Source organism: Psittacula echo (assembly GCF_963264785.1).
Source record: "Psittacula echo genome assembly, chromosome: 6".
Taxonomy (NCBI): Eukaryota; Metazoa; Chordata; class Aves; order Psittaciformes; family Psittacidae; genus Psittacula; species Psittacula echo.
In genome coordinates this window covers 17,322,364-17,345,673 of record NC_137743.1, presented here as the reverse complement: position 1 = coordinate 17,345,673, position 23,310 = coordinate 17,322,364, and the positions used below count along the sequence as shown (strand labels likewise).

Here is a 23,310-nt window from a genome sequence, read left to right as displayed (position 1 = left end):
TCGGCACAGCACAGACTGGTGAGTAAGATTTTTTTCCTTAGTGCTTCATGTAAGTAAATCAGTGGTCTGGCCTAAGTACCAAAAATCTACAGAAGATTTTCTCCAGCTCCTCCTACCTGACTTATTTGCTTTGGACAGTGAAAGCCTGGTGATAGATTGGTATCACTTCCATGGTGCTTGAATCAAGCTTGTATATGAGCAGCCTACAATAGCTGGAAATGAGCTGGTTGGGTTTTGAAAACACATATGTAGTAATTTTGTCAAAATAATTCTTCTTGGCTATATGATAACTTTGGCATCTACTGGTACCTGCCCTCCATAACCATTAGTACAGCCCCAGGATTTAGGCCTTCCTTTCCTCTAACTTGGCATGATTCTACATTTTTGTAATTCCACATATTACAATACAGATAAACAAAATAGAGGCTAAATCTGTCTATGTATCATGCTTGTATTCATGACATCTTGAATTCTAGTGCATTGTAAACATCATAATGATATGCTGACAACAAAACTATGATATTGAATTGTCTCCTTAATAACATCACATGGTGCAAAGTGACTAAATTAAAATATCTTTGAATTATAAACAGTGTGCATTTTTAGTAAATTTTTGAGTAAATTGTTTAACAAAACGGCATTCAAAATATATTCACCTGCTTTATAACCTTCCTGCAGTCATGCTTCATAATATATGATAGTAATTAGGTGGGCATGGGAATAGAAAATCAGGATATAAGATCCCTTAGTGGAAGAAAAACATTGAAGCTTTCTGAAAGAAAGTTCTCCAGGACCTTGTAATCTTCTGACTCATTTAACTATTGAATTACCAGCTCAATCTATAGTTATGTGATAGTATGTTGACTCTGACTATTCACGTAGCATAAAATTAGCTTTAATTTCGTAAAACTGAATCTTCTCTGCAGCAATAAACATGGAAAAGAGGAGTAAAGCTCATAATACAAGTATTTCAATTAGGTGGGATTATATTGTCTCTTTAAATAGTATAAAAATGTGTCAAAGCTTGTGATCGAATTTCCTAATAAGCAGGTGTGCATCATAAAATAATGGCATGAGATTTACACATGTGATTTAAGTAGACAGAAAGGTGTCTCTGAGGGCTGTCTTCTCAAAAATATCTAGGGACAGTGTGGTTTTCTTATAAACAATGATCAACATATGTTCACAACTAAGTGAGTATGCAATGCTACACTGGGACAGGGCTTGTGGGGGCTATTGCAACTTTGAATTGACTTAGTAGTTTTGAGCTTTCTGCAAGATAAATCAAATGAAGCAAACTTTGACAGAGCCTGAAAAAGCAATTGCCAGTGGCTTTGAGAAGTAAATTTTCATGCGGTTGAAAAAAATTAGCTTTCATTATAGAGAAAGGTAGAGCTATCAAATCCACACTTCAAAATAATGTTTTTTAAATTTAAGTATTTTCTGATATTCTAGGCAGCTGCCAAATTATAGACGAACTCAGTAAGACACAGAAAGGATGCTTTTGTGGAAACTGTGTCAACAGTGGCTTTGGATTAAAAAAATCCATCTGGATAAAGCAAACTCTTTCCTGTTATGAATTAATTGCCCAGCTAGGCTACTTCTGCTGTAATTAGTTCTGCATTAGTGGAACTCAGAACCTCAATAAATCAAAAAGGTGATAATTCTGCTCCATCCCATTCTGTTTTTTAGCTTCCTTCAGCTCAGATTTCTAGAATAAAAAAGGCTTCTAATTGATTTTTCCTTCGCCTGCAAAATTCACAACATGTCACTCAGATGAACATCTGTTTTGTTTTCACTCTTGAGACAGCAAGAAGATATGTGTAATCCTCATCAGCAATTCTTTCAGCTTCTCTGAGACTGGCTCTGACTTTTTTATACAGCTTATTTCAGTGCAGTTGGCAGAAAAAGCTCTGTCAGGACTCACTGTACTGTTAGCCATTGCCTGTTGCTTTTGCTCAATAGTCAGAAAGTGAAATAAACTTTCTTATCGTGGTGTTATTTGCTTAAACTTTTGAGAGGACAAGGGGACATACTCCATAATATTATTCATAAGTTTTTCTTACCTCTGCAACAACATTATCTGTGGTACTTACTCTTATTTACTTCTCTCCTATATTACCTGGTATGATTCTTTCCTTACCTTGATAATGTGGGAATTGCAAGCCAAAGAATCTTTCCTGTACTGCTGAAAATTGAGTATGTAATTGAAAGCTTTATGTGAAACATGGCAATAGCCTCTTCCCATTTTTCATTATTTTGGCTTACGTACATCTATCTTCATTAAATGCATCATGCTTTACCCTCCGTGTGGAAGTGTAGAGGGCATAAATCTTACATGTACTGCTGTTTGTATATTCTGTAATCTAAATAGGTCTAGAACTGCATTTGCAGTGTTACTGCAAGAGGCATCAATTCTACCATTAATAACTATTGTAACAACTAATTAAAAGAACATACATGAACAACTTAGTTGGTATATTAGTGATATAAAGGGTTCTTCATGAGAGAATGAAGGTGGCAGGACAAAAATTTTTGTATAATAGTGTATTCATTTCTACTATTATGTTTTTAACTTTTTTATGTAATAAGTTTCTGAAATGTCCATGGGAACATTATTTGGTCATCACTGAGAGAAAGAATCTTTTCAGCTGCCTGAATATAGGCCATGAAACACAATTTGTGTAGTACCTCATCTCTGAAAGGTTATTTGATATTTGTTAATTAACAGAAATGTCCTTAATACTGGCAATGAGATGAATGTAAGAGTCTAAATAAATGGTACTCAATATCCAGAGACTTTTACCTTTTTAAACTGTGTTTGAAAGAGATGCATAGCTCTCAAAGGACCTGCCTGACAATGTATATTGATGGTATTATGCAGATATGTCTCCACTTGTTGCTTTCGAGGTTCACAAGGCTCTCATGAGACTACAGCATAAAGAAAACCATTGATGCACCAGCACAAAAAAAATCAAAGAATAGTCCTGTAACAATCACAACAAGGAGCAGCAGCTACCATTAACAGAGTAAACAGAGAGAGAAATTGTAAGCTTTGTTACTGAACAGAGAGACTGAGGGAAGAGTGAAAATAATAGTTTCCAGGGAATATAGGCCAGTTGATGTGGGTAGGAAGTAGCTCCTGCCAGCATTTGTCACCATTACTTTTCCCCATGCTGTAAAGGGAAACCTTATTGCTCTATTTAATTATTCAGCACTGTGATATCTCTCTTCCCTAGTTTACTCCGAGGGGGCTTAGAAGAACAAACCCTTTCTGTAATAGCTGTGTATGCAGTCAATTAAAGAAGCTGTTAGCTCTTGGTGTGATTTCTACATGGGCAGTGTTTGAGATATGTTGCTAAATTCGTTCTTCTTTTTGAGCTTTACTGCCTCAATTTGGGGGGAAAAAGAAGAAATAGTAAGCAGTTATTCTGACCACATACCTCAGAAAGTTTGTACATTTGACGGCTGCAACTAGAAGATTTCATGTCCTCTCTAAGCCTACTTTATCTCATGTGCCAAACACCAGGATACAGCCAAGTAAGGATGTTCAAAGCATACTGTCAATTCATCAGTTTTTCAGAATTCTTGGTCATCTGGGTATTTTATAGAGTTTATCATCTGTGATGTGAATAACTCAAGCATGTATACTTTGAAGATGCCTCCTGAAAATGTTCTCGTAGAATATAAACACCAAAGCGGATGAGGGAGGATGGATTTTTAAAAGTATCAGTACTTACAGAATGTACTTTTCACCATTTCCTTGTCTTTAATAATAGTACATTTATCCAAAACTCTCAAATAAAGTGTAACAGCATAATGTTCTGTTTCTTTATTTTGGAGGCTAGCCAGATTGTTTTACCATGTTCATTTTGTAAGAATTTATATGTTAGTATATATAATAAATATATCTAATATACAGGGACTAAAGAAACAGATTCATGCAACATACGTTCAAAGAAGGTTTGCTGGTGCAGGTAGCAGTGTCCAGAAATTCTAGGTACTGATCCATTTTGTTCAACAGGATTGTAACATATTAAGCTTGTTGATTACCTACTGAACAATAGTGAAAACATCCCACATAATGTGACGCCTTCATGAGTCTGTATGTCACAGTTCCCTGTGACAAGCGAAGCAGAAGGTTGAAGTAAAACAAGTAAATAAATAGACGAGAACAAAGCCTGTATTTGTTTGTAAGAGATAAAACTTTACAAAAAAAAAATCTTAAATATTTTATATTTTGGTATATGTGCATCCTTCAAGTTTGTAAGTGGCACAAATACAGAAAAGTTCTATGTAATAACTTCATTTAAAAATATAATTGGATTCCACAAAACTTTTACTAAAACCAGGAAAACCACCTGTAATTATTTGTAAGCTGTGACAGATTAGTAGAACAAGTATCAATAGCAAAGGGAATGCATAGCAACCAAAAAGGTCAGAATTTAAACAAAAGCCAAGTTATGGTAATAGCTGGACAAAAACAACTATCCAAATGATTTTAAAATTTCCATGAAATCATTCATTGGAAAAGGCTGAATTACCAAAGACTTTAAAATGAAAAAGCTAAGAAAAATTAATCCTTCTGAAAAATGCATGTAATGCTGTTATGCCTGTGTGAAATCAGAAAAGGTATCCAAACAATAATTCCTGTTTTTTACTGATGGTGCTTAAGAGATGCTTTCTCTGAAGGTTAGCATATTGAGCTGTGTATTAAAAACACCTTTCACCACTCTTGACAGGGAAGCTATATAAAATGGCAAATAACATTTTATAAAATATTTACAATGCAGTTCAGATGGGAGCAGGCCATTAAAATACTATCTAACAATAATCAAAAAGTGCAGTGAAAGTATGTGTGAATACTGAAATTCAGAGTGGTGAACTGGGCTTTCCAGAAATTGTGTGTTCCTGCACTTTTCCTCCCAGCCAAACACCCTTTGAAGCCAGGTCAGTACTCTGGGCTTCAGCCTGAGGTCTGTATTAGACACTGCTTGAGAACTGCTTGGAATGCTGTTGTTGGCATCGACAGCACAGGTGATGAAAGTTTACTGAAATGCCTGTCAACATTTGTGTGCATCTTGTTTTTAATCCATGCCCTTGAAAGTGCACAAAACTGATCTACAGCAGAAACATCAGTACATGGAAATTTGTTGTAGATTTCCTCCAGGGATGTGAACTACTCTGAACTCTGGGAGATGGAAAAAACTTCTGCAAGTTTCTGTGGTTTTAGAGCACTAATCATAGCTGATGTCATGACACAGATAACAAGGTACTTTTCCTTTGTCATAAATAAGAGATGTGCACTGTATGTGCTCTCCCTCTAATGCATATTCTAGTCTTTATGTTACTATCAAATATTATAATGCAATGTTGGAGTGTAGGTTATTCACTCATCAGGGATATGTAAATCCTGTTAATTTTAGAAAGTATGTTTAATAAAATTGCATCATTGGCAGAGACCTTTTTATGATACTACACTGTGTTTCTTAGAGAAAATCCTTTGCATTAGGTTCAAAGACAAAAATTGTTTTCCAGAGGAGCTGGGTGCCTAGGCTGCTTAGGCACTTTGAAAATCACACTAGGCCTCTATTTACAGCTTTTTGGCACCTAAATACCCTCAAAAATCTGGCTTGGGAGTTATTACAGTAGCACAAAGGAATAATAACTTATGTTTTTCATGCCAGAAGGATTTTATTGGCACTGAGCATCTTGATGTTACACTGGGGGAAATTATATTTACATATTAATTATAACATAAAATAAGACTTTGTTTAACATACGTAAAGAATCTGTTCTCAAATACACTATTCCTTGTGTTTTACCAAGTGTTTTACCAAGCCTAGGAAAGCAGTAAACAGGGAGATGGCCAGTGTTCAATTAGTTGTGGTTGATTAGTAGTATGAAAACCAGACATGGAGCAACCGAACTAGGTTTCTCAGCCTTAATGCCAGATCCATCACTATTATTTTTATTTTTTCTTCCTTGCTGCTATTTTTGTCTTTCAACCTCTTAAAGTCTACTTGTCCAATTTCCTGTTCCTATGAAAATATCTCATATAATTTTAAAATATCCTTGAAGTGATACATTTTGACAATTTAATGTTATGAATCAAAAAGAGGAGCAGATATTTTGGCTTCTGGGTTATCCTTAAGCAAGGGAGGAAATGAATGGAGTCTAGTATATGTACTGAACTATGTATATATTTTCTTCATGGCCTCAGGAAGACCTCAGAGCTGAAAGCTCTGTATTAATTTTTGATGGCTAGTTTCTATTCTCATAAAACTGTTTCTATATATATATATAGTACAATTGAAGCAGCAAGAGTTATAGGGCTGGGAAAATGTCAGTAATACTTTTATAATTTAATTTTAAACTCACAGCCATAATTGCAGAAACCAGGTTTTGACTCATTTTTCCATAACTCAGGTTGTATATCCATCTGTGATAAAATGGCTGAAAATAAAGTTGATAGTTGATCTATCTTAGGCACGATTTTTCCACCTTGCTTCCTCTCTTGAACATGAGCAATGAGAATTGCAAGATATAACATTTCTGACACATTCTGAAGGACTGGTAAAATCCAAATTCTCTGCTACGCTAAAAATAAAAATCCAACTTGACATGGAAATGGGGATATTTACCACTGAAGTAGATTTGTGCTGAAATAAATGCTTGTGCTGTAAACCTGTTTGTTTGCACTCAGTTTGCACTGATGGAAATAGTGACACCTCACTGGATCCAACACAATGTCTGCAACAAACTTTAGCATAGTACTCTGATGACCAATAACCCATTCGGTAGGAAAGGAAGATACATAGTTTCCATAATCTCTCCTGTAGCTGTTTGGAGATCACTGTGTGCTTAAAAGCAGGAGGGTAGTCACCTTTTCTCTACTGTACCTGCCACAGATACCAGTACATATTAGGGCAAATAGTAGAAAGCAGTGTTGGCAGTGCACACCAAAGTTATATTTAAACACATCTCTAATGCTTTCTCTTTTTCTTTTGTTGCCTTACTATCAAAACAGCAAGGCGTTTCTTTTATTGTAAAGTCAATTTCAATAATTTATTTTTGTTTGCTCTCTTAAATCTGTTTTTTAATCAAATTAATTACACGGAAGTAGAAAGTGTACAGGTATAAATGCAGGTACAAATACAACGTATTTTTATACTGTTATTTAGTTGTATTCTAAGACATAGTTCTTAACTAACAATAAGAGGAATTATTCTTTTTTTTTTTTAATAAATTGAAAATTTTTGTGCCCTGCAATTTAGAAAATGAGATTTGGAAAAGATTTGAAAGCAGAAATTGATGGAACTGGGCCATTAATCTAGCTGAAGACCTGGCTGATATTTTCAGATAATTTTGCGATGACAAGTATTATTTGGATAAAGTCTTTACAGGTAATGGCTATTTTGAAGAACAAAAGCATTATTTGCATCTGTCTGGAGTACTTCTGTGCATGAATTCCCAGCTGGTAGAAAGCAAGTGATGTTTCTGCTTGTGTAGCACCTGGTTTTGATTTCAGAGGGGAAACAGAAGAAAATGACTTCAAGGGGTGGTGACATTAAATACAGCTGCTGTCCGCCAGAAAGCATGTTATCTCCCTTTTACCCAAGTGAAAACACTTCTACCTCACATCATGGATAAGATCAGAGCTCCAGCTGTATCCTCCCAGAGGAAGAGACAGAAAGGGATGCATACCCCTAATCTTTCTTATGGTTATGAAATAAAGTTCAATAAGTTTGTAATTTTTATTATGCAGAGGAAGATGGGCATGACCAGAAGGACATTTTTGATGGAGCTGGCAAGACGAAAAGGCTTCAGAGTAGAAAGTGAGCTAAGGTAGGAAAATATTTATATGTGTAAAAATAACATGTAGTAATGCTGCTTGAAACATTCTAATTTGATAAATGCTGTCATACAAGTGACTGTGGTTGAAGTTTTTGCCTACGTATTGGTGAGTATACTTTGCTCTTCTGACTATAAAGATGCTTCAGGATTTCAGTAGGTGTTCCTAAAGTGTGTCTTCTGGGCAGAGAGTAGGTGGAATATAAACAGCAAAATTTCTTATTTTTCCTCTCTAAAATCTGTGGTTTTAATTTGTCTTAAGTCTGTCAATTTTAACGTGTCTGCCTTTTCAGTGTGCAGCTTCTCACATGGAAAATAAAAAATGCAAGGTGTGAACTTGCAAATATTTTTCATGGGATATGTTTCTAAGTATCTGTATAGTCTCAATGGAATCAATGAGTCATGTCTTCAGCTGATTTAAATATGCTATTGTTTATTTTCCCCTGAAGTCAGATTAAGATTAATCTAAATTTAAAGACCAATTCCTGAAATGAAAAAAAGGTTAAACATATAGGAAGGGAAAATGTGTGTGTGTGTTGGGACATTTCTCTAGAACATCTCTGGTATTCTAATATTTAATCTTCCTGTGAGTAATACTCTGATGTGAGTCTCAAGGTTACTGGTTTACACTTTGGTACAATCTGGAAGAGCACTGGAGAAAAAAAATGTAGGGTGAAAATATACTCCACCTGCACATTCATCCCGTGGTGTTTTAATAACCCAACTCATTTTGAAGGAAGCCTTCTTCCAAATAGTGCTCGTCATGAGTGCTAGTTATATAGTTTTGCAGGTTTTGGAAAGATACATTATTATGTATGTTGTCTGAAAAGCTGGAAGAAAACCTAGTATTGATTGTTTCTCAGTATCTGTATGCAGATAGGACACAGCTATCCTTATAAAAGGATAGGTCCTCCTTATAAAAGCTCATTTCCACAGATTTTTCAATCCCATCAAATTTGAAAGCCTGAGGAAGAAGGGAGGATGAGATAATTTGTAAAGCAAGATTCAAGCAGGTATTGAACAGAAATAGGCAATTAGTGTCTGATACAAAACTAATTGAAGTCTCAGGGAAAAAAAATTCACTGGGCTGTTCTGAAACCTACATTAACAATCCATTGAGGACTGAGTAGAGGCTTTATCTGAGCTGCTTTGACACACAGGTGTTTATTGCTAGTATTTCAGACTTTCTGTAAATTGTATGCAAGGCAGGAGTTGCGTTTCATTTCAGCTTAGATGCTACTGGATAAAACTATTTAACTGTTGATTTTTGTTTTTTAAAATACTAGGGGAAATGCTAAATCTGTTATATTCTGTGCAAAGAAAAAAAGCACAGCTGTACAGGTACCAGAGGAAACTGGTTCACAGCAGCAACAAAACTGCTGCTGTGAGCATAGCGATGGCAAAGTTCCCAGATCTGCAGCTTGGTATAAATATATTACATATGAATATTTTATATAAAGTGAAATAAACCACAGGAAACAGAAGTTCTGTGTCCCTAACTGAATTTTATTTTTTCTACTCAACCAAAGATGTGATGGTTTAGTGACAGTCGAATCGAGCAGGGTTAAATAATAATATTAGTAGTATTTCATGGAGATTCACCTAACCTACACTTTTAACTTTTTTAGGTTAAAATAATTTGTGGGGTTATGGTTTGGTGGTTTGTTGTTTTTTTTTTTGGTTGTGTTTCTTGTTTGGTTTTTTTTTTTTGTTTGTTTGTTTGGTTTTTTTTTTTTGCAATGCGTTGTACTTTACAAGTTGTACAGCACAGAGGAAAAAAACATGATGTTTTTCATCTTTCTGAAATGTAATATATTCAATACATTTCTTATGTTTCCAAAATATAGTAGATTTTATGCATTAGAGTATTTGTCATTGTGATTTGGCAATTTAATGAAATCAGTGGTTATTGTTAGGAATCAGGGTCACAGGGTTTTGTTGGTCTCCAGGAATGCAGTTTGCTTTGAAAGGTTGTGTAGCCTGCCTTTAACAGCTACCCAGCTGTCTCTACCAGTGCTGCTCTCTCTGCTTCGACAGGTTAGTGGCTTAGTATCTTCAGGTGTTACAGAAGGGCTGCAAAGCAACCTGTTGGGTCTGTTTACTGCATGCACACAAGGCTGCCACCAGATGGGCTACCAGGAGGTTATGGAAGCTCGCAAATGGAGGTGGCTGCCATCAGGATAACTTTTATTCCAATTCTAGTCTTATTTTTTTAAAACCTAAATAAAATAATGACACTGTCTGTCTGTGCCTTTCCCTCAAGAAGTTTAGGAATCTATTTATTGATACTAGTTATTTTTGGCACATATTTTGGAGATACTGAAGTCCTACAAATTTCATGAAAATGAAGAGTTTTCTCCTTTATTTATTATCTTTGTGGGTGACAGCACCTCCCTGGGGTATTTGTGGAGGCGGAGCCCTAGGAATCACTCCGGATTTCTATCAAGTTATTAATTTTCTAAATTTGCTATGGAACACCAGCAGGTCAGGTAGAAATTTACAGATCATCCTTAATATGTGTGTAATTTTTTCTTGAAGCTTTGTCCCTGTCTCTTACCTTCCTGTGAAAGGTGAAGAACTGTATCTTTTTAATCATGAAGTATCATAGGATTCTTTCTAATGTTATTCTAGGACATCAACCCAAATTTAGTGTAATAACATTTGAGTTACTATATTTTAAGCAATGTACACCATATAATCTGATGCACAATAACTAGATCTGTAAATTTCACATTCACTAAACTAGGATAGCAGTTTTGTGAGAGGCTGGCCTCTTAGAAGCAAGGAAGTGGTCTTTAGATGGAGTGCATAATTCATAAGATTTAAGTCATGAATATTTGACAATGCCATATGTAAAGACCTTAATGTAAGTGCAGAAAAGTTAGATTTACAGAAAGATATTACTAGCTGTAAAGCTTTAAGAATTATTGTTAGCAGACTTTTTAATGCTATAAAGCTTTCATTCATTGATCAGAAATATTCGGAAGGGTCTCTTGGGTATCATAAAGCAGCCTTTTCATTATGGTACTGCTCCTACAAGCCAAATATTTTCAGAGTTGCAAAAAAATGTGTGATCGTATCTTAGGGAAGGAAAATGATGCTGAAAAAAAATGCTGCATTTACAGGGGCCGTCAGACTAAAGTCTTTCCTCAAACTAGATTCAGTGACTGTAATAGATATGTTGTGATATGAAAATGAAAATGCTTCCCGTATCCTAATGTAGAATATATACTACAGTTTTCAGGAAGTGGATGGTAAGTAAATATGAAACTAGCAGCTCTGCACATGTGTTCAGGAAAAATAAGAAAATTTCTTTTTGTGTACTTTTTGACAGTGACTCTGTCACACATATTGTGGCTGAGAACAACTCCTACCCAGAGGTGCTGGACTGGCTGAGAGGACAGGCTGTGGGCGATAGCTCCAGGTTTGAAATACTGGATATCTCCTGGTTTACAGCCTGCATGGAAGCAGGAAGACCAGTTGATTCAGAAATGAAGTATCGTCTCAAGGTAAGAGAGGTCCTTCAGTGCGAATCATAGAATAGTTAGGGTTAGAAAGGACCTTAAGATCATCTAGTTCCAACCCCCCTGCCATGGGCAGGGACACCTCACAATAAATCATCTCACCCAAGACTCCATCCAGCCTGGCCTTGAGCACTGCCACAGATGGAGCATTTACCAACTCTTTGGGCAACCTATTTCAGTGCCTCAGAACCCTCACAGAAAAGAACATCTTCGTTATATCTGACCTGAACTTCCCCTGTTTAAGTTTGAACCTGTTACCCCTTGTCCTATCACCAGAGTTCCTGATGAAGAGTCTCTTTCCAGCGTTTGTATAGGCCCCCTTCAGATACTGGAAGCCTGCTATGAGGTCTCCATGCAGCCTTCTCTTCTCCAGGCTGAACAGCCCCAACTTTCTCAGCCTGTCTTCATACGGGAGGTGCTCCAGTCCCCTGATCATTCTCGTGGCCCTCCTCTGCACTTGTTCCAACAGTTCCATGTCTTTTTTATGTTGAGGACACCAGAACTGCACACAATACTCCAAGTGAGGTCTCACGAGACCAGAGTAGAGGGACAGGATCACCTCCTTTGACCTACTGGTCACGCTCCTTTTGATGCAGCCCGGGATACAGTTGGCTTTCTGGGCTGCGAGCGCACACTGCTGGCTCATGTTTGTTTTCTCATTGACCAACACCCCCAAGTCCTTCTCTGCAGGGCTGCTCTGAATCTCTTCTCTGCCCAACCTGTAGCTGTGCCTGGGATTGCTCCGACCCAGGTGTAGGACCTTGCACTTGGCATGGTTAAACTTCATCAGGTTGGCATCAGCCCACCTCACAAGCATATCGAGGTCCCTCTGGATGGCATCCCTTCCCTCCGGCGTATCAACCGAACCACACAGCTTGGTGCCATCAGCAAACTTGCTGAGGGTGCACTCAATCCCACTGTCCATGTCACTGACAAAGATGTTGAACAAGACCGGTCCCAACACCAATCCCTGAGGGACACCACTCATTACCGGTCTCCAGCTGGACCTTGAGCCATTGACCACAACTCTTTGCGTGCAGCCATCCAGCCAGTTCTTTATCCACCGAGTGGTCCATCTATCAAAATGATTTCTCTCCAATTTAGAGACAAGGATGTCATGTGGGACAGTGTCAAAGCCTTTGCACAAGTCCAGATAGATGATGTCAACTGCTCTACCCCTGTCCATGAGTTCTGTAGCCCCATCATAGAAGGGTACCAAATTGGTCAGGCAGGATTTCCCCTTAGTGAAGCCATGCTGGCTGTCACCAAGCACCTTGTTGTTTTTTCATGTGCCTTAGCATGTCTTCCAGGAGAATCTGCTCCAAGAGTTTGCCAGGCACAGAGGTGAGACTGACTGGTCTGTAATTCCCCGGGTCATCCATTTTCCCCTTCTTGAAAATGGGGATTATATTTCCCTTTTTCCAGTTGTCGGGAACTTCACCTGACTGCCATGATTTTTCAAATAGGATGGACAGTGGCTTAGCAGCTTCATTCGCCAGCTCCTTCAGTGACATTCAAAATACTGTGACAGTACAAAATCCAAAATACAAATAAAAAATTCAAAACACAAAATACAAAAACAAAATTCAGAATACAGTGACATTCAAAATGAATGACTGTGTGATTTTTTTTTTTAACCTAAAAACATATATATTTATGCTGTGACAGCATTTCTGATTTTAAAAACTTTTTTTCCTGAAATTTATATGAGTAAGTCACATAGGTTTAATAGATGAAAAAGATTTTCCATATCTTCTATATCAGTGTCTGGTATTGCAAAGGTACTACACTGTCAGATGTTCCAAAAAAAAAAGGTGGGTGCTATTAAAGGTGAAATATCCATAATATCTATCAATGCAGCACTTGCTGTTGTTATTATACCTGTGGCATTTCGACAAATATTCCAGCATCATGGTAAATGTTCCCCTGAGAACAGTGCATTTTAACTGGCTCCTGATGGAATGCTTTGCCTCTTCAAAACAGTACAAAGTTTGCTGTTTGGAAATGATCATCTAACTGCTGGGCCATTGAAAGACCTGTGAAATGAAGGCTGCTACAGTCTGTGGATATGGATTTACAAACTTGACGTCATCAAGTGAAACTGTGCTAAGAAAAAGTGGTTTTGTTATATTGTATTATCTTTCAATGGGGGCTGTAATTCAGAGGATATTGTGAATGGCAGGCTATTTGATAAATGGTGTTTGACCTTGAAACAATGGATGTTGACATGTTTTCCTCTGATCTATATCTGATAAAAGAATGTGGTAATTTTTCAAACTGGAGCATAGTGTGAAATGGTGGCATTCAGTACCCCCAGTAGAGACTGTTAATGATGAGGGTGTGGTAGGGTTGCATGAGTGCATTGTGCACAGCTTAGTGATAGCATGTGTTGCTAGGCCGTGAAATAACCCTGCAGCACAGCAGGATGAACCTGTTCTCTTGTTCTGCACACACTTGAGCCTCACAGTGATTGATTTAATGTGCGCTGGTGAGGAAATTAATTCATACATCAGGAGAATTAAAGGTCTGATCTAAAGCTCTGTGAAGTAAAGTGAGGAATTCCTGCTGATTTCTGAAGGTTTCTGTGTGAACTGTGACCCCACTGCAAAACGGTAACTGGGAAACCCATAAACAGTGGGACCATGGCAGGATCTGCAGCATGTACTTTCCTGTGAGCCAGAGGATGCCTTAATATTTAACAACAATATTGTGCTGTTTGCTGCTTCTTCATACTGATGCTTAGATTACTAAGGATGATTCATAACTACCACCCTTCCCCAAGAAAAATTGTAGCTCCTGATTTATTTTTTTCAGTCAGCTTTCATTGCCATTTATTTTTCAGGATTTTACATGTAAGAATTGCTGTTTAATGACACTTGGCGGGGGGGAGTAGTGAATACACCAGATGGAGCTGTCGCTCTCAGACTCGGCATAATTCCATGACAGAGTATGTGTTTATATTTGCAGTCCTTCCAATAAAATATTTTTCTGGTATGTTTATACTATTTTCAGTGAATCTGCTAGAGGGAGAATAGACCAAAGAAATCGATGCAAAACAAAAAACTGAAAATCTTGTAACTACTGCATTATGTAATTGCCGGCAAAAAGGTCATAAAAATATAGCTATTCAGAATGCAAAGAAGTTCTCCAAACAAGAAACAAATCTAAAACGCGAGCAAAATCCTGTGAGTTTTGTGGATTTTCACATCACGATTAAAAGTAAACCAAATTACCCTTTATTTACATTATTAATTTCAGCAGTATGTGAAGATCTATAGATTCAGATAGCTCAGAAAATATCTTTTAATAGATTTACTTTTTTTTTTCCAAAGTAATAAATGCCTTTGTCTGTCTCCAAAATGCCTCCTAACAATGCTGAATCTTACTTTATAGAAAAAAAGAAAAGAAAAAAAATCAATGAGAAGTCCACTGCTTTAGTTTTCTTTTTATATATAAAAATCCTTCTCAAATACTGCTGGAGCAGAAACTTCTGAAAAAGGTAACAGCACTGTCAGGAGATCAGTATTATGCTTTGAGACTGGGTCTGCAAGTAGTAATTTCTGGTTTTATTGAAACATAAAGATTTCATGCTAATAAATGTAGAGTGCAATAAGCAAGCCAGTGACAGCTGTACAATTAACTTTAAAGCTTATAGTTAAGAGCAGTCTTAATTATGTAGTGGCTCTAAAGTAATAAACATTTTTGTAAAGCAAACAAGGAAGAAGGAGATAGGATTTTAGAAGTTGAGCAAATTTAAAAATTTTATTGTTGCAATGTCACCATGATTTTTTTCTTTCTTTTTTTTTTTTTTTTTTTTTAATGCCTTGAGAAATGAGGAGGGATTGAATTAAAGGTTAATTTTCTTTTTAAGTAGTAGACCGAGCTCATACATAATGTAATTTAATTGGAGCTTCACTGAAGACAAATTTGGTCCATTATGTCAGACTTGTAAAATGTGAAATGAAAGTGAATTAGCAAACTTTGAACTCAGGCTACATTGTGAAGGCTTTGAGGTAAAAGGAATGGATTACAGTTGGCTAATGTTTTGGGTGAAGTCTTGTCCACGTGTATGTTGGTGACACAATTCCTATCAATAGCAGTAAGATTTCATATTTCAGATCTGACAGTAGCCTGTTTGGAAGGTCATTCTTCATTCAGGACATTTGTAGTAAAAAGAAATGTCCTTCTCAATGCAAAACAAGGGGAACAAAGTCAGAGTCACAGACCATTAGCTAACATACTAATTGCAATTGTCACTAAAGTACATTTTTCTGCTGTTGCGAGTAATCTGAGAGATGCTCTGATGGTGTTGATTTATAGAGTATAAAAGGTTGGGTGACCAGATCGAAGATGGTCTGAATTCTTATTGATTCATTCAGTAACAGTTGACTTTTACAGTTAATAGCTATCATTTAATTTAATAGGCTATGAAAGTGTGGTAGCCAAACATCTGCTTTAAAGGGAAATTCAAACCTCTGGTGGAAGAATGCATTTGTCCAGAGACACCTTTACCACCACAAGCAGATGGGTGTTTTGGACAATAGCAGGACATGGACATTAATATGTATGCGAGGGCATCCTCACATGCTAGATAGTAGTGCTGTTCCCTGGGTAATAAAAAGAAAGGCAGAGGGAGAGCTTTCAGAGGGATAAAAACAAAGCAAGAGAGCCATAAGTGGGTTGGCATGCGCAGCAGCTTTATGAACTCTGTTGTGACTGCCTATCTTCTGCCTTTTCCTCAGTCAGAACACAGAAGTTGTTAGTTATTTTTTTAGAAAGGGAAATATTTTTATTTCCTTGAACAAGGGATTTCCCTTCATATTAGGAAAAGGAAGTAGTTAATCTTTTGATCCTTTGCCCTATCATGTGACAGGCAACTGATATGTAACGTCTCCCAGGGTGTCTTGCTCTGTTTCTTGTGAGAGAGGCTCTAACTGATGGTAGAAAGTCTTCATACTAACAGTCATTTTCCTAGAAAATAAAATGAAACTTATAAACTGGCTTCCTCGTCTTCATAAAATATTGGATATCTGCAGACTTTAGTATTTGAGCAGTGCTGTCCAGACTTCACAAAGCTGCTGGCTGTTGAATAATGTGGCCCGACACAGGCTCTAGTATCTGTACACTTTATTTACTGCTGCTCCATATTCTCTCTCTCTTATTTCCTTATGTCATTATATTTCTTTGTATTAAAAGAATAGATTGACAAAGAGTAAAGTAGTCCCCTACAAGATTAATTCTGCAACTAAGCCTTTATGCTGTACAAGCTAATGCTAGTGGTACAGGCCGGTTTTCCTGCTTATGCCATGTCGAAAATGTCACTGTGAAGGAGTGGCAGTGACATTCATTGTTACTGCAGCCTGCGTTTGGGGTACAAACTCTGACTAGCTCTAGAATTAAGTAGTCTACACATTTGGATACTTTTCAGTGGTTGCCTCTCTGCAGTGTAATGTAATTTCATTTTAATGTACTGGAGTTATCTACAAAAAAAAAAAAAAAAAGGAATTGTAATGCTTACATTTTTTTCATATCCATAGTTGTTTCTTCCGAGTATTACAAACTATTTTGAGGTAGTGTGAGTTTCCAGGACTGCTTGGTCTGCAGTGTAATTGCTACTGGATGAAACTTTAAGTTTGTCCCGTAATCTGTACAAATGATTTTATTCCATCTGGTCTTCCCACCAAAAAGCATTATCAATCCTGTTCTTTGATTCTGCTGCTGATAGAAAATCATGTCTCTAGTTGTCATGCAGGCATTGTAATATCCCCTAAAAATCAGACTATAGTAATTACTGTTTGCTAGATGATTTTGCTATTGTTTTCTAGCTGGAATTTCTTCTTTTGTTATATATAATCAAGTCCTGTTATTTAAAAGCGTAACTATTATTGATTAAGAAATGCTCAAACATCTTTGATAGGGCAGAGACAGGATGTTTATGTGCCAGTTTGTCCCCCTTTTAGACACAGAGTTTCTGTGTTAATTTTGCTCTCATACACAATGCCAGGTAATGGTACATGTAAGACTCTTGTTCTTTGTGTCGCTATGTCCTAATGAAGATAATAGCTTATTATATATTCTATTCAGTAACATTCTGTTTGTTCAGAGTCTTTGCAGCTGGCACTATAATTTCAAGTGTTGTGTTAGAACCATAGAATCAACTAGGTTGGAAAAGACCTTTAAGATCATCAAGTCCAACCATTATCCCAGGACTGCCAAGACCACCACTAAACCATACCACTGAGGGTTTCATCTACATGGCTTTTGAACACTTCCAGGGACAGTGATTCTACCACTTCCCTGGCGAGTCTGTCCTAATCACCCCCCTTTGTGAAGAAAGGTTTCCTAATATCCAGTCTAAACCTCCCTTGGTGCAGCTTGAGGCCATTACCTCTTGTCCTGTCCCTTGTTACTTAGGAGAAGAAACTGACCCGCACACCTCACTGCAATATTCTTTCAGATAGTTGCAGAGAGCGATAAGGTCCCCCCTGAGCCTTATCTTCTCCAGACTAAACAACCCCAGTTTCCTCAGCCATGCCTCATGAGACTTATTCTCCAGATCCTTCACCAGCTTTGTTGCCCTTTTCTGGACTTGCTCCTGCTGTAATCAATCATTGTTTATATGATTTTAAAATCAATTTTAAAGTATAATTCATGAATGTGTGAAAGTGGATGAGTTGTGCTGTTGATCCTGGCTGAAACCCATTTCGGTTATTCCCAAGAGTGGTCTTACACATAAAATAGCCTACTTCCTTTCAGTGTATAGTATAAAAACTGCCATATAATTCACTGCTCCTTCAGCTGTGCAAGCAAAAGCTTTTTTTTTTTTTATGTGTGTGAATACTGTTATTTAACTATTCTGTATCAAATGCAAAGGCAATTTAGCATGAAATTATATGTGGGCTCTGTGTGTGTGTGCGAAGGCACACACACATTTATAATTTTGTCTAGCACAGATTTTAGCTTTATGTGTGCATGTCTTCAGATACAGGAGAGAAAGGGCTCAACATTCCATTATTGGGGTAAAAATTTCCCTTGTGTATCTTTGTGGTATTTTTGTTGTTGAATCATTTCCCTGTGGCTTTTGGATAGTGCAATGCAATATGCTTTTGGCAGATCTGCCAAATGTCTTCAGACAAAATGACAAATAGCAAACAATACCCAGAAACACTGAGAACGTTTTCAGCATTTCCAAAGTATTTCAGATTTGGGCATTTTTAATGAAACCAAATGAATTAAAAGAGTGGGCATATAAAGGAAAAGAAAAGCTGGTGCTAGATTGTCTTTTTCTAGTTGTTGTTGAGGATTTTGAAGACTCATGCTCTTGTGCCAAAGGGGACATGACTAAGTATCTTACCTTTTGAGAGAATTCCCTTCCCACCCTACTGGGGAACTTGGTCAATTTTGCATCAGAATTAGACAAAAAGCATATGCGAATGTAGGTAGCCTGGGCATGAAAAACTCTCATGTAAGATTTGGCATCTGGGTCCTTTTCCTTGCTCAGTGAACACCTAAAAATGATATCTGAATTGGATCAACCGTGTACTGAAGGGACTGAGTGAGAAACTACATCATAAAGTGAATGCTGGCAGTTGGGTGAAGGCATTGAGGTGACTCTGGCTGTCTGTAAATGTTTCCTTAGCTTTATAATGACCCCAAAATATAACATTTAGCTTAATGAATTAAATCCAAACAAAAAATATTTTCTTTCATTTTATCTGGAAGGGGAGGGGGAAAGTGAATTTTGAAGTCATACAAACAGTTTTCCTTCAATACTGAATTCGGCTACAGATCTCAAAGTCAATTATTTGAGATTTGAGCATCTCTCTCTCTCTTCCCGCTCCCCCCCCCCCCTTGATATTATATTGAATAATCTAGTGTTTTCCAGGAAAACTCTGTTCTTTCAAGCTTATCCACTCTTAAAGCTTTCTAGTTTTTCAATCTCACTGCAATAGGATGTAGAGATACTTGCCATTTAGAGAGGCTTTTTTTTCTACTTTTTTTTTAATGACAAAGCCATTGAAAACTCCCTGCAAGAACTTACTGGAGAAAATGAAAAATTCCAGTAATCACTAGAAAAAATGGTATTGTCTGTGCAGCCAATGTGAAATTAAATGTTTTTCATAGGAAGATAGTAGGAGCAGTATTATTCTCTTGCCTTCTTTTTAAACGTACATATTCTGGGCTTGTGAAAAGTATTTTTGTAATTTTTTGAAGGTGTTTGACTGGTGTGTCATTTCCATCATTTCCATCATCACCATCATTTCCCCTGCTCCTTTTTTTTTTCTTGTTAGGACCAAAGCTATTCTCCTCCTTTGAATACACCTGAATCAGAAGCACTGCCATTTATTGCAAGCAAAGTATCTCAGTATTCATGTCAAAGGAAGACAACTTTAAATAACTGCAACAAGAAGTTCACGGTAATATTTATTCTATCCATTAAATAAAAACTAACATAAGTAAAATAATTAATACAGTACTTGCACCAATATTTTTGATACCAAATTCAAGAGTTAAACAGGCAGCACAATGTTAACAAGTTTTAAAAGTTATAAAAATGCCATACTTAAAATTGAGTGCAAGCTTAATTGCATCAAGTATTGCTGAAAGCTTAACGCAGTGGATGTTGAAATAAACTAATAGCTTGTAAACACATGAATTTTTAAAACAAATGATAGACTAACATTCTGAAAACATCTTTTAATCTTCCATCACAGTCTTTTTGAACAATTTGGAAGTAATGCTAAGCAAAACTTTGGTTTAGGTCAATCCAAGGTACTTCACAATTGTGGTGCAGTCTTCTAATTTGCCAAAATGTTTGTTTCTTCAAAATGTGGTTGTAGACTTTAGAGTTTCAAAATTGCTTAGTTATGAAAATAGATTGTGTGATCAATGTAATTACTTTAACATGACCATCCCCTCCCCCTCCTTAAATTAGGCTAGTTAAATAGAAGTCTTAGAGACTATAGTGTTGCCTATTTAATACTCATACCATGACACAGTTCAGTGGGTATGGAAGAGCCCAAGTCATCTGGCCTAAATTCCTCTTGAGCTGTTATTCTTAATGGCTCCTTTTGGCTGGCTGTAGATACTCAGTGACAACTATTCAATAGGAAACATTTGACACGGCGACTCTAATGTAATATATAGTCTGAATAAATCTAGCATAGTTACATTTATGCATTTCAACTACAACATGAAACACCTCCTCATCTTCCTAAAATGTTATTATTTATTATTATTTATAATTTTTATGCTTTTACTTTGTGTGTGTGTGCCTAGAAATACACACAAATCTTTCAAGTAAATAGTATTTGTAAGATCCATATAAAAAGAATAAAAACAGATACCAGCAATGTGAAAATAAAAAAACATTTACAAGGTAAATACTAAACCCTCTGGGAATTCAGAACTAGAGATAAACCTAAAAGCAACTCTGAAATGTCTTGATCTGGGCATTCACAGCTAAAAATTAAACAACCTGAATTTTGCCTTGTAGTGATGCTTTGAAATAATCATCAATTTTACCAAGTATATATTATACTGTTTATAGTACTCAAGTAGGTTAAACTGTTTGCTTATTTAAAAAAAAAAAAAATCTCTTTTTGAGCTACCTGATGGGAATTGAGTTTTGACCCTGCTTTGAGCCTGAGGTTGGATTAGAGACCTCCTGAGACACTTCCACCCCCAATGATTCCAACATTCCCAAAGATGCTTCTTTTGAAATGGCTACCTTGCACCACCTCCTGCTAGAAAACAAGGCTGTGAATGTTGTCATTTAACTTCTTGAAAGCTGTCACGTTTTTTTCATTTGTTACAAATACTAAATACATCCTGCCATAGTGAAGGGGTCAGATCAAATATAGTATGACCCAAAGTTTTTGTAAAACACTGTCCTTCTTGGAGAAATAGGAAATAAGTGCCTTGACTCTATACATCCTGAAAACTGTGGAATGTGAGATGGTGAATTTTCTGTAGTACGACATTTTATCAGTCATTCTAAAAGTAAAAAAGTGAAAGGAATTTTGATGGATAATGGCAAAATACAATGGCTACTCTTTGAAGGCACGAAGTTGTTGATTTTTAATTGTCATTAACATTTTGAGCACAAAAAGGTCTAGAATAAGGTAGCTCCCTTTTAAATAATACCTTTTTATTTTTTTCTTTTTTTTTTGAAACATTTAATATCTTGGAAATTTGCACAGTATTTTTAAATTTTCAGAGACTGAGTACTATAACTCTACTGAATATATAGTTTGTCTTCTAGCTGTTGAATTTCTGAATTTAGTCCAAGATTCAGTTAAAATTAAAACTATGATAGTAGAAAAATATTCATTGAGTGTTTTCTGTTATACCTGTGTTTCACAGAGAGGCAGTTCCTAAATGACTTCCAGGTTTATCATTTCAGCAATCTTAATGTCAGAGTATTTGTCTCTTGTATTTGATACATGAATCAGATTTCATACAATTATATCAAATTGATGTAGTATCAACTTGTATTTGATAAATGAACTTAGCTGAACACATAAGAAGCAGGGCAGTTTGATGACTGAAGCACTGAGACTCCCTTCTGTTATCCTATATATCAAAAGTTTCTGAGTCTGAGTACAAATTAGGTTTCATAGTGACAAAAGTGGCAGTTTTTCATTTTCATATATTGGGCGTAGCTGTTCCAAGTTGTAGTATTTTATTTCAGGAGGTGGTACTGGAAAAGTTGATAATGTGTATGAGTCTGTCTAGCATCTGCATCTTGACAGTCGTAATGTAATTCCTTAGGGCCGTTACTCTTTTCCTCACAACCAAAGCTTGCAATGACAGCTGAAGGCTTGGGTGTTTATGGACTGCAAGAGCTGGCCCATTCTCTGGAGGCCTGCCAGTTAGCCTGCCTAATGTCACAGGAGCCTGAATTTCTGTGTTTTATCAGTCTTGTATTAAACCTGTAATTCATGTTCTCAAATAAAAGTGTTCCAACAGGTTGTTACAGTGTGAGCACTTAACAAATGCACTGAAGCATTGGTATAATTCACTTGTGCATGCTGTGGGCAGCCAAACATTAAATGACAGATTTTTCCTGGATTGATGTCATACATTCTGAAAATATGGTCCAAACCACCTTGAATTATTTGTTGATGGTAGTGTTTTGTTATAACAACTTTTGTTCTGTGAGCCAGGGTGGTTCGTTTTTCTTATAGACTTTGTGTTTGGTTAGCTGAAAGATGTTTTTTGATCTTGCCTATAACAGGGTCCCAAAGCTGCTACTTGCTTATGCATTCTTACGAATGAACACATGGATTCTTCCTTTTACCAGACTTTGCCCTGATACCCTTTATCAAATTCCTCTTTCAAGTGATTATTAGTTATGTTTGAGAAAAAGTAATAGTTATGTTTGACATCTTTTAGTCTCTTCAGAAGAGCGGGTGAACAGTCACCAATAGGCAGTGATGTGTGTACAGTGAGGCTTTGAATGTGCTGATTTCTGGGGAAAGACACTTTTAGAGACTTGATTTATAGATACGTAGCGAGTAAAAGACAGATTAGAGACAACGTAGGTCCCCTTCAGAAGATATCTGGAGAACTGGCTACCCAGGATTTGGAGAAGGCTGAGGTTCTTAATGACTTCTTTGCCTCTGTCTTCACTGGCAAAGGCTCTGACTGCACCACCCAAGTCTTGGAAGGCGAAAGCAGGAACTGTGAGAATGAGGACCCTACGCCCACTGTAGGAGAGGATCTGGTTCGAGACCATCTTAAAAACCTAAACGTACACAAGTCCATAGGACCTGACAACATCCATCCGCGGGTCCTGAAGGAGCTGGCGAATGAAGTTGCTAAGCCACTGTCCATCCTATTTGAAAAATCATGGCAGTCAGGTGAAGTTCCTGACGACTGGAAAAAGGGAAATATAACCCCCATTTTCAAGAAGGGGAAAATGGATGAC

General features: G+C 36.8%; 1 protein-coding gene across 1 annotated transcript in view; it reads left to right on the top strand.

Annotated features, from left to right (window-relative positions):
- Positions 1 to 7,645: 7,645 nt before the first annotated feature.
- Positions 7,646 to 23,310, top strand: part of DNTT (DNA nucleotidylexotransferase) — a gene marked incomplete at its 5' end in the record, with an annotated part of 95,803 nt that continues 80,138 nt past the window's right edge. The window contains 3 exons of the mRNA XM_080621162.1: positions 7,646 to 7,848; positions 11,189 to 11,363; positions 19,670 to 19,795. Of these exons, the coding sequence (XP_080477288.1) occupies positions 7,646 to 7,848; positions 11,189 to 11,363; positions 19,670 to 19,795 (504 nt within the window). The remainder of the gene's footprint in view (positions 7,849 to 11,188; positions 11,364 to 19,669; positions 19,796 to 23,310) is intronic.